General features: G+C 52.3%; 1 protein-coding gene across 1 annotated transcript; it reads right to left on the bottom strand.

Moving 5' to 3' along the window:
* Positions 1-3245: 3245 nt before the first annotated feature.
* Positions 3246-11199, bottom strand: RHCG (Rh family C glycoprotein). Its single transcript, XM_050309497.1, has 10 exons — positions 10947-11199; positions 7621-7807; positions 7001-7151; positions 6107-6254; positions 5545-5711; positions 4722-4859; positions 4222-4358; positions 3742-3866; positions 3458-3531; positions 3246-3357 (listed from the first exon to the last, which is right to left on the bottom strand). The coding sequence occupies exons 1-10, from the start codon at positions 11155-11157 to the stop codon at positions 3292-3294; spliced, it is 1404 nt and encodes a 467-aa protein (XP_050165454.1). The 5' UTR covers positions 11158-11199; the 3' UTR covers positions 3246-3291.

The following is an 11199-nucleotide window of genomic DNA, read 5'->3' as shown; positions in this document are numbered from 1 at the left end:
TCACGCAGGTGTGGACACGCCGGGTCGGACACGCACGTGCTCGCTCCAGTGCAAAGGTAGAGGGAAGGGCTCAGCAAAGGTAGATGGAAAGGCACAGTAAAGGTAGATGAACGTGCATGGCAAAGGTAGATGGATGTGCATACTGGCACTGTGGCCAACAGCAGCATCAACATCGGCAGCAACATCGGCAGTGTGCATTTCACTGTGCCAGTTGTGCAAGGCTGAAGGCTGAAGGCACGGCCATGGGGACACAGGGCACACTGCCAGCATCAGATACACCCTGGCCAACACCTGGGGTGTGCAGTGAGCCCGTTCCAGCCCAAACCCAGGGTTTGCACCGTGTACCCGTACCCACACACACCAACACACACATGGGCACAGATGTAAGCATGCAACCCCACCTTCTCCCAGGCAGGCCCACAGATGGGGCCCCTCTGCAGAGGCACAGGAAGGGGGACAGAAGAGGTGAGCAAAGGCCTTCTGCCAAAATCTCTGCAGCAGCTCGCAGGAGCAGGAGTGCAAGCAAAGCCCACCACCTGCCTATTAAAAGCGGGATTAAACAATGCTGTTCCCCCCTCACTCCCCGCCCCCTTCCCGCTCTCTCTAACATCATCCCCTTGGGGAAACCACCACCTTTACATGAGATTTTCCCTTTTTTTTTAACCTCTTTTCTGCTCTGTGCCCCACAGATCCCAGGGGATTAGCAGCCAGGCTGGGCCTTCCAGCCTCCTTGAAGGCAGGTTGTTTCAGCCACCCCCCCACCATGGGAACCTGCCCCAGGACAACTTTGGTCAATGCCTCCGGTGCTTCCCAGCCAATTTGTACCACCTAATCCCTGCGAGTATCGACAGTCCCTTTCTCACACGTTCTCCCGCCTGCCGGAGCAGCCCAATCCTCTGCTCTCCACGCTCCCCCGTTGAGAAACCCTCCGTCCACCGCTGGGGCCGCGACCGCACTTCAAATGCGCCAGTCCGACCCCGGCATTGTTTGCCAGAGAATTAAAACTGCAAGGCCAGCCCCAGCGAGTGATTTAGGTACTGAGACCAGACTGAGCCCCACAAGAGCACGGGCAATAAAACGCTTCACTGCCCAGCAGCCTGGGCAATTGAGGTGTCTTCCCACGAGGAGGAGGCAGAGCCCAGAGGGAGCTGGGTCAGGGCTTCTTCTTCCAGCACGCGCATGTGGGGCTGGACCATCTCCCAGTGCTCACAGACCTGCCCCACCAGAGATGTGGGCTGGCCAACTCACTAAAGCAATGAGAGTCACACAGTCTTTGCCACTGTTGATCCTCAGGGCCTTTTGCAGGCTGCTGGGAAGAAAGATCAGAGGCCATAGGGACACACAGCTGGATGACTGCTTATCTGGGACATGGACAGAACTCAAATGGGGGGACGGAGGGACAACGGTCCAGTGACACAGTAGGAAATGTAATACCCAAAAGGCCTGCTTCCGCTTTCGAATTTTGCAGACTTGGGGCAAAAAGTTTAGGACTCTCTTTTTGAAATGATATTGTCAAGGGTGCCTGTCAGTAAACACCCCTGTGGTGGTTTCTGATGGGTTCTCAGGATGAAGCTGTGAGCAGGAAATGGCTGTTTACATCCTTTCCCTAGTGCAAAGGGGCTGGGAGAAGATCTCCTTCCTTCAGCAGATACCAGCATAGGGAAATCAGGAATTGCCCTTCATTTTCCCACCCTTGTCCCGGGGAAGGGAAGTAGGATGACATATGCTTCAGCCTCTGCAGGCATCATTCTCCAGAGGCCATTTCTAACCCCTGATAGGCCTGCCTTTGCCATCATAAAAGAAGGTGCAATACACCACTTGCTGGCAAGTGGGCTGGGGCTCCTGATGGCCCAGCTATCATACCTCTGAGTTGCCCCTGAGCCAAGCAGCCACTTCCCTGCATCCCACACTGCTGCCATGGTCGAGACCAATCCTATGGAGGATTTTAGGCCTTGTATTACTCTTGTTTTTTCAATGGTGAGGTTGTTTCAGGCCAAACAGAGGCAACGGGGGTTCAGGAGAGAGCATCTCCCGTGCCTGGCTGTCCCTGCATGGCGGGGGAACACAGTGTTTCGGCACCTCCTCCTCTGTCACAATGTTTTTCAGCTCCACCAAGCAAAGTGCCCAATTAGAGCAGAGCCTCTTGCTTCCATCTTTGCCGACATTTAATTAACATGCTGCTGCTGGCAGCCGCTGACAAATTCCAGAAACATGTTGTAAAGGGTTTTTGTCTTTACCCAGCATGGAAAATGAGGGTGTCATATCCCAAGGGGATGTGAATAGCTACTTTTGACTCCCCCCCTCAGGTGTGAGAATTACAGCTAGATGCAGTGAAGAGACCTATCAGCCCTCCTACCTCCTCTCCCCCCCCCCCTCGCTCTTTTCCTTTCCTGCTCCTCACATTAGATCACCCGGGAAAACATGCAGATTTTAGGTCCAATTTTCGTTCGTGTTTCCTCCAACTCTGGCTGAAGCCTGATGATCCAGCTAAGAGGGAAACCATGCTCTGGCTTTGGACTCTTGCTGTCATTTATTATATGATACAGCACCAGTAAGTGGAAGGAGTTGTCTGATGACGTGGGAAGAAATGGGTGAAGCCAAAAAGAGGGAAGGGTCTTGCCAGCATATGCTGTATGTGCAAACAAGGTTCCCAAGGAGCTGATGGAGGCCTCAGTAGAGCAGGTCAAGGGAAGGTGATGGTAGAGACAGGTAGGAGTGTAGCCAGACTCACAGTTGCCCTCACCCACACAGTGGATGGCTAGATGAGCACAGGCACAGCTGCTGCACCCCAATCATCCCCTTCCCCATAAAGCACTGGCCTGGCCTGTGCTTCCTACAGGGGCTCAGCCCCTGCTGTGGGGACCTTCAGGACCACTATGTTAAGTTGCCAGGTCCTAAAACAAGCATCTCCCCAGCCTTCACTAATACATCATGTAACTAATACCCTCAGCCTGTATTGCCATTGTTCATGCCTCCACTTTGGCTCCCAGGTGCCAGGAGTGTCCCAGTGCCTCCTCTTTTCCCCCCCGGCAGCCAAGAGCTCTCCCGGCAGCTGCCCTGTGCCGCTGGTGGGAGACACGGGGTCTGAGCGACATCCCATCCCGCTCCGCCGTGGGCACACGGGAGTACAGGCCTGGAAAGAAGAACACGTCTTTATTTTTATCCACAACGGCGCGTTACAAAAGCGGGAGAGTAGGGCAGAGCCCTCGTCGTCACGGGGAGTAAACGAGCCTTCGGCCCCGCAGCGGGGCCCGCGGTCCTGCGGCGGGGAAGGAGCGGGGCGGTGGCGGCTCAGGGCGACGCGGGTTTGTCGGGGTTGTGCATGTGGTACACGTCGCTCTCCTCGTCCTCCGGCACCTGCGGCGCGGCAGAGCCCCCTGAGCCCCCCGGGCTGGGCCGCGGGCCGACAGCGCCATCTCGTGCCCCCCGCCCCGCTCCCGCCCCGGACCCCCCTCACCTCCCAGTAAACCTCGTCCTCGAAGCAGTTCTCGGCGGCGGCGTCCCCCCAGATGGGCAGCTTCAGGATGCCCCCTGGAAGGAGGCGGGCAGGGCGGTGGGCAGGGGGCCGTGATGCCGGGGGCGATGCAGGCAGGATGAGTGTGGTCCACCCGAGGGGGCAAACGCAGCCCCGGCACGGTGCTGGGTGCCGTCCCCCACCCCGGGCGCATCCAGCCACGGGCAGGAGCGCATTGATGCCTCCGTTTTAGCCGCAGGCTGGCACAACTCTCCCCTTTGGCTTACCCACAATGGCCCCCCCGACAAACGCCATCAGCAGAGACACCACAATCCCGGCCGCCTGGAACCCTCCTTGGACACTGGGTGTCCGCGTCTGGTACATGCCAGTGAAGTCAAATGCCTTGATGAACCTGCCGAGGGCAGAAACGGTGAGGATTGCTCCTAGCAGGAGACATTCCTTGGCTCTGGAGGAGCCCTGTTGCCCTGCTCTCTCGGGGACTCCTCCCTAGCCTCATCCCTCCCCTGCAATGGACCAGGGAAGTGTTGCAATGACCAAAACACTGCTCATTTCTTCCTTTGGCTCCTGACAGAGCTTTACCTAGGAGGACCACAAAATATAAACGTGCCCTTTGTATTTCAGACCTTCAGCCGTACCTGACCCCCCAAAACAAAACAATTAACAATTACTTTTAAATGCTCCTTGCTCCCAGCCCAAGGAGCCTCAGGCAAAATGTATTCTCAGAGAAGATTTTCAAGCTGTCTTACCCTTCCTTTCCATATACATCCTCTGTAGCTGCAGCTGCTGTGATGGCCCCCACAATGCCACCAATAAGGCCTGGCATGGCGTGGAGGTTGTGGATGCCACATGTGTCCTGAATGTGCAACCTAGACTCCAAAAAAGGCTGAGGGAGAGCGAAGTAGAGACAGATCAGGGAGATGACCATGGCCCTGGCAAGGATTAGTTCCTTCCACAGGAGATAAGCAGAGAAGGAAGAGTGATATTGTGTCCCATTAAAATGTTAAGGGCTTGTAGACAAAGATGTGAGCCAAGATCAAGATAAAATAATAAATTTCTTCCGAACACTTTCCTGTTGGGAGTCTGACTCTTTCTGAGCATTTTTGGGCAGTAAATAGAGGCAGAAGGGCATTTCATAAGGGATTCTGGGAAGCAGGAGTGTATGAATTCCCTTCCCTTTAAGGGAAGTGAATCCATTTCTGGTCTCCTCAGCCAGACCAGGGCTACAGACCCCTCGAGCAGCACTCACCGTGAAGTAGACATACCCCACCGTGGACACGATGCCAGAGATGGACCCGACAATGAGGGAGCCGTATGGAGTCAGCATCATCTCCGCGCTGGTGCCCACGGCCACGCCGCCCGCCAGCGTGGCGTTCTGGATGTGAACCTGCAGGAGTAACCGCCCTGCCTTGGCATCTCAGGGAGACTGTAATTGCCAGGGCATGGTGCAAATGGCAAAGTGGAAGAATCAACTCTGAAAGTGTTTCCAGAGTAAATACCAGGGCCCATTTTCCTGCTTGGTCGTGAAAAAACAAGAGAAGAGCAGGCAGTTTCTGTCTGTAGCACAGGTGCACACAGACTCCCACTCCCTGTACCACACACGTTCTTTGCATCCACAGATCTGGGTGGGGAGTTGCGATGAGATGGAAATTGTCTCACCCGTGTGTCATGCAAGCTCTGCTGTCACAAAGACATGTCACCCACACACCCAACACGTACAAGTCAGCCCCCCGATTGCTCATGAGCTGCTGCACAGGCCCTGCTTGCTGGAGAGTGCTGCCAAACACGGCTCTGCAATGCACCCAGCTCTGGGCAGAGCAAGTCCAGTCCCTGCTGTGACTTGGGTCCACTGCAGTGCAGGGCATCACTCCACACCTCAAGCACTGCAAGACACATTTCCCACTTTCTTATTCAACATAATCTCAGTTCCTGCCTGGATGCTGGTTTCAACATTATGCCCTGAAACCTCGTATCTGTTCAAGCAAAGGACAAGTGCCAGTCGTTTCCTAGACCCTTGATCAGCCTCATTACAAGTCCCCTGGGCATTGCAGGGCTCTCTGCTCCCAGCTTACCATGTCCAGCTTGCCCTTCTTCTGCAGCATGCTGGAGAAAGCCATCGTGGTGAGGACACAAGCAGCCAGTGAGCAGTATGTGTTAATGGCCGAGCGGTGCTGGGCATCCCCGTGCTCAGAAATGGCTGAGTTAAAACTGGGCCAGTACATCCATAGGTACAGGGTACCTGGCGGGATGGGCAGGATGGGACAAGGAAGAGAAAGGGAAAAGTGAGCATACAGGGACTGGGAAAAAAATCCCTCTAAAGAAGATCTTTCTGCACATGGGGAAATTAAATCCTATAGTGCTGCTGCCCCAGAGCAGCACCCCATGTGATGAGACCAGTATCGGGAAGGGCTGCCAGAGAGAAGGGAAATGCATCCTTGTTTTCCCAAGCACCATCTAAGCCCATCCACTCATGAAGGAAGCTCAGTAACTCTGAAAGGTGAAAGACCTCTGGGATACAGAGCTCCTCAGCTCCATATCCTGGTTTCAGTTTTTCCCAGAGACACAGGAGGAACCAGCTCTCTGCAGCTGAGTGCTCTGCATGTAGCAGCATCCTCGAGACAAGGGCTGACTCACCTATCATAGCAAAGAGGTCAGAGTGGTACACGGAGCCCTGCTTGTCCTTACTCTGCTCCAGGTTGGGTCTGTACAGGATGCGTGTCACTGTGAGGCCGAAATAAGCTCCGAAGGTGTGAATGGTCATGGAGCCACCTGCGTCCTTTACCTGCAGCCATGGGGAAACAGAGGTTTGCATCTGCCGTGGCCGCTTATTCTGGAGCTGAGGCCTGATTTGCATCGTGACCGACTTGTTGGCCCACTCAACCTTCCTGCCTGCACACAGTCATGTGGAGAGGTGGACAAAACTGCTCTGGTCCTGCTCTCTATCCCATTCACTTGGTCCTGTGCACTTAGATCCTCCTTGGAAGGCATCAAGGCAGAGGGGAGTTTCTGACCTGTCCCAGTGGCAAGAAGGTTGCAGCAATAGCCAGGTTGGCTCCCAGGTATACTCTTGTGAGAACCTGCTTTCTTCCAGCCCTTCAAGCCCTCTTTTGGAGGCCAGGAACCCTGCCTCTGTCAGCAGACATCTTGTCCTCTTTGTCACTTGATTTCCTTCTACAATACCCATATTCCAGCAGGGAAAACAGATGAGACAGAAAGCTGAGGCACAAAGACAGTGACTGGTCATCTGTGCTGAGACTTCTTGTCTGCTTTGGGAGCTGTGACAGAGGGACCCAGTGCTTCTGAATTGCCAGGATGGTGTTTAAAATCCCAGAAGATCTCCCTTCTTGGGGAAGTATCACTCCGCTGACCCTTTCCTTCATAATCTGCCTAATTTTTCTGCTTGAATTCTTGCATTTTAAATGCTTATGAAGGAGCCCTAGCTTGGTGGAGCCATAGCAAAGGGAGACAATTTGGAAAGATGCAAAAAAGGAAGGAACAGAACCAAGAGGGTACTACCTAAAGCCTTACATGGAGCAGGTTGAGGAGGATGTACTCGTTCACTGAAAAGAGCGTGACTTGAAACAAAGTCATGACAAGGAGTTGTATGGGGCTGGTTTTGCCCAGGATGGCCCCAAAGGCAATGCACACAGAGCCCACGCAGAAATCAGCATTGATCAGGCTGGAAAAAGGGAAGGAAAACTGTGGTTTAATAAGGAAATACTCCTCTGTAACTCACCCTCACTCATCCCCAGCTCTAAAGATCCCAGCCAAAGGCAAACAGGTGATTAGGAGACACCCTTGGGTTTTTCCCATTGACTTTCCTCCCATCCTTACATACTGCTCAGGAAATGTGCTTTCCCCAAATTATTTAGATAATATGGATTATACGTGTTCTCAGCACTGGCATTCACGGTGCTTGGCTTGGGACTAAGGGGGGGACACTCATCTCATGTTTCCCTTTGAGCAGTACCACCATAATGGCAGGACCAAAAGGCAAAAGGCAAGTGCAGGTATGTGCAGAAAAGACAGCAGTTTAGAGACTAATTTGACATAACTGAGGGACAGATGTCAGCGGTTGCTTGGCTCCCATTCCAGCTCTTCCACTGGCCAGTCAAGAGGTGGCATCCCAGAGCCCATTTCCTCCTTACTTCTCCACTCCAATGAGGATCTTCCCATTCTTGAAAGAGTGGAACCATCCCTGCATCAGGAGAGCCCACTGGATCCCAAAGGCAGCAAGGAGGAAATTGAAACCCACAGCTCCGAATCCATAACGCTTGAGGAACGTCATGAGGAAGCCAAAGCCCACAAAGATCATCACATGGACATCCTGGAAAGCTGAACAGAGGGAAGGGACTGTCAGTTCTCTGAGGAGAGCAGGGCTGCAAGTGCCACTTGCATTTGGTGTTGAAAAGAAACCAACTGCATCACTGGCAGTAGGGAGGAAATGCAAGTGACAGTGTGTGTTTGTCCCATGTTCCCCAGTTCTAAGCCTGAAAATGGCTCAGCTTTCAGAAACTGGCATTTTTTTAAAAAGGCTCAGTCTTGTAAGTAAATGTTTATTAAAAGCTGTGTGCAAGAGAAGCCCAGAGACTAATAGAGTGTACAGAGGAAAACATATTTCTATTCAGATTGTTTCTCTCCTTTTGTAAAAGACTTGGAAAATATCATATGAATGGACAGTGAAGATTTGTTAAAACACATGAATGATCATTTTGGGTAGATCTGTCCAATGCAGGGTCCTGGCGTTGGCTCAGATCAAGGAGAGCGCAAGAACAAGGAAAGTTTACAAGTGCATTTTTAAATGCTGCTGAAATCAGTGGCAAAATACCCTTGAGACCAGAACCCCACCTTGTGAGATTTATAGTGCTTAAACCAGAGAGACCCAGTTCTTCCCACTAGTGCTCAGACCTGCTCACTCGAGCCCCTCAGATGCCCTTCCCTGGGGGAAACCAGACCTGTGTGAGCCTCTTGAAAGACCTTCTTGGTGCAGTAAACCTGCTGTACTTCTTAATGCTGCACGTTTCTATCAGATAAGCATCGCTTTGCAATTAAGTGAGCTGAAATGCTTGCATACTCACAATTTGAACCATGCAAGCCCTCTCACTGCGGGCCACCGTGCCCATGAATAAACAGGAGACCCAAGGCTGGGATCCCTCACTGGGGATCTGTAGAACAGGTGAACACAGCATTGATGGAGCTACACCAGCAAGCTTTACGTTTTGCAGTGCACAAACCATTATAACCAGCAATGTCCGTGCATCTCAGAGAGGGCGTAAGCTCAGGGCAAAGAAAATTCAGTGATGGGTAAATCCACTCTACCCCAAACAAGAATTTGGACAGGCTTAAGCCATGTAGTGCCATGTTAATCTGCTTGTTTTTTAAAATGCCTCCCATGCCTATGAAAGCACTCATAAAAAAGGAAGGAGACAAGATCTGCAGCTGGAACTGTTCAACAGAGGTCACTTCAAATGCACTTTTCCATGTCCTAAGAACCAGCCTTTCTTACACTGGTTTTACCATACAGTCTCACAGACTTTTCCTTTGCAGATGTATTTATTCTCCCTCTCTCTCTTCTCCTCTGAGAGCAGCACAATACAAAGCTAGAATTATCTGCTGCCATTCCTATTACGTGTTCATTCTTTCATCCTAAAAGCAGAAATACACAGGTCAGAGTTAAAGTTGCGGACTATGCACTCTCCAAAAACACAGAGGATCCCACTGTGTGTTAGACCCTGTGCAAACCCAGGAGGAAGAGCAGGCCTTTCTTCAAACTGCACCCAGTCTAAACCCTTTTTCTAACCCTTGTCTTTGTTATCCTTTGTGAAAAATAACATTGGCATCACTGAGAGGCAGCCCAGGCACTGCCATGCCCTAAGGTTTTGTGAGCCTGCTTTTGTGGGAGGACAATCACCATAACTATCCAACGGAAGTGTTTGGGCTTTGGGAACGTTACCCGGACAAGGAATCTCATTTCTTTTTCCCTAGAGAGCAGATGAGTCACCCATTAGGGAATATTCATATGCAGTTCAAAATGAGAAGGAATTGTCACACTGACTGGACCTGGCAACAGGCACTGCTGACACAGCTTCTCTCTGCCTGCCCTCCCAACCATCTCTGTCTCACAGGATGTGCCAGTTTGATACTCCTATCCCTCTGCCATTGCAGAGGGATAGGTCCTGGGGGACAGCAGTGGGCACAGATATGCTGATACAAATGATCCTCAGGTGTTCAACCACCACACTCTCTTCTGAGCAGCACTGGAATGACACAGGGATCAAAATTCCAGGGCTTGGCTGCCTTGTTGTGTTTGCCCATCTTTGGAGAAACAGACTATTTCTGATTAGATAAGGGAGAAAAAACAGCTGAGCTTTTGGGCATGTGAACCTTTCATTGGGTCTGAAACAGAAACTTCATTCAAAGCTAAACTGAGCAGTTGACCATAGACTGATTTAGTTGTGTGAATCCACGCAGCCATTTGAGGGGGATTATTTGGCACTGCGGAGCAGGAGTGGGATATGAGGAGAGAAGAAACATCACATCCTTAGCTCCTACAAGCTCTTCCTTGGACTCCTGATGTCCTCTCAGCACATCAGTGACAAGAGCAGTTCCCAGACACCGCTGCTGCTTCATGCCAACCTGTGTGGGGCAGGTCTCCAGGGAGAGCCCAGGGCAACCACGGTCATACACTAACTCGGAGGCTGGCTGAGCACTGGGGTTTTGTAACCAAATCCTTCTCTGAACTAGCTAATCCTCAGCAGCCACAGGTTGCTATAGCTCCTTTGATTTAGCAGGTGTTTTTAATGGAAATGTTCTAAATAGATGCGTGACTCAGGTCTGTTGCTTCCTTGGAAACAATTGCCTACAGAAGCAGCCTGTTCTGAAAGGCTCACAGAGATGACCAGCCCTGGAGATCAAAGCCACCCAAAGGTACTTCCCAGCCAGAAGGGCTTTAACCACCTGAATAATCCCTGTGGCTCTACCATGCAGTGACCCAAGAGCCCTGGGAACCTGGCAACTTAGGAGGACTCCGGCATTGAAATGCCAGTCACTAAAGGGTAACTCGCTAGTGAGGGGGAGGACGTAGGAAGGGGAGGAAGATGTCACAGGATCTCAACAGCCATTCCTCTGTATGCACAGAAAGGCTTGCTCTGATCCAGAGCTGAGGGAGGGGGCAGCAAGCTGACACTTGCAGGGTGCTGGGAACACGTCAGCCCTATTCCTGGAAAAAAGACGTCACAGTACCCTGCTGACAGAGCCCCAAGAGTGCCTGGAGGGCCACGAGGCTTTTCTCTTGCTCTTTGGTGCACCCCAAACCAACCTCAAGGCAAGAGCCCAACTTCGAGCAGTAGGTGGAGAGATTGCCTCTGACAGGCTCTGCCCTGGGACAGCATAGGATGGATGTGATGGGTTGGGATGGGATGGGATGGATGGGTGGGGACCAGCGAGACCAGGACTAGGCTTCCAGAATACTCACACGGGTATCGGAAGTAGAAATCATTCTCCATGTCACTGGTCAGGTTCAGCTCTCGCTTCTCTTCCTCCCAGTGCGCGTCAGCTTCAGGGCCGAAGCGCACGAAGACCCCGAAGAGGACGATCATGGCCACCTCCCAGAGGAGGCAGACGAGCGGGAGCCGCCAGCGCATGTTCGTGTTCTTCGCCATGCCCTGGTGCCTCGGCCTCTCCATCCACAGGGATCTGTGGGGGCCTGGCAGCCCGTGTGAGCCCAC

Source organism: Myiozetetes cayanensis, unplaced genomic scaffold, assembly GCF_022539395.1.
Source record: "Myiozetetes cayanensis isolate MyiCay16 unplaced genomic scaffold, myiCay2020 scf14, whole genome shotgun sequence".
Classification (NCBI taxonomy): domain Eukaryota; kingdom Metazoa; phylum Chordata; class Aves; order Passeriformes; family Tyrannidae; genus Myiozetetes; species Myiozetetes cayanensis.
The sequence above is the reverse complement of the archived record's forward strand: the minus strand, read 5'-3'. Positions and strand labels throughout refer to the sequence as shown.

What these genes read in the sequence shown, in the direction of transcription:
- RHCG (XM_050309497.1), bottom strand. Translation starts at nt 11,157, where the DNA reads ATGGAGAGGCCGAGGCACCAGGGCATGGCGAAGAACACGAACATGCGC. An exon ending in TCCTCCTCAACCTGCTCCAT is followed by an intron (nt 6,255 to 7,000) that starts GTAAGGCTTTAG and finishes CCATGGCTGCAG; the next exon opens with GTAAAGGACGCAGGTGGCTC. An exon ending in GATGTATATGGAAAGGAAGG is followed by an intron (nt 3,867 to 4,221) that starts GTAAGACAGCTT and finishes TGCCCTCGGCAG; the next exon opens with GTTCATCAAGGCATTTGACT.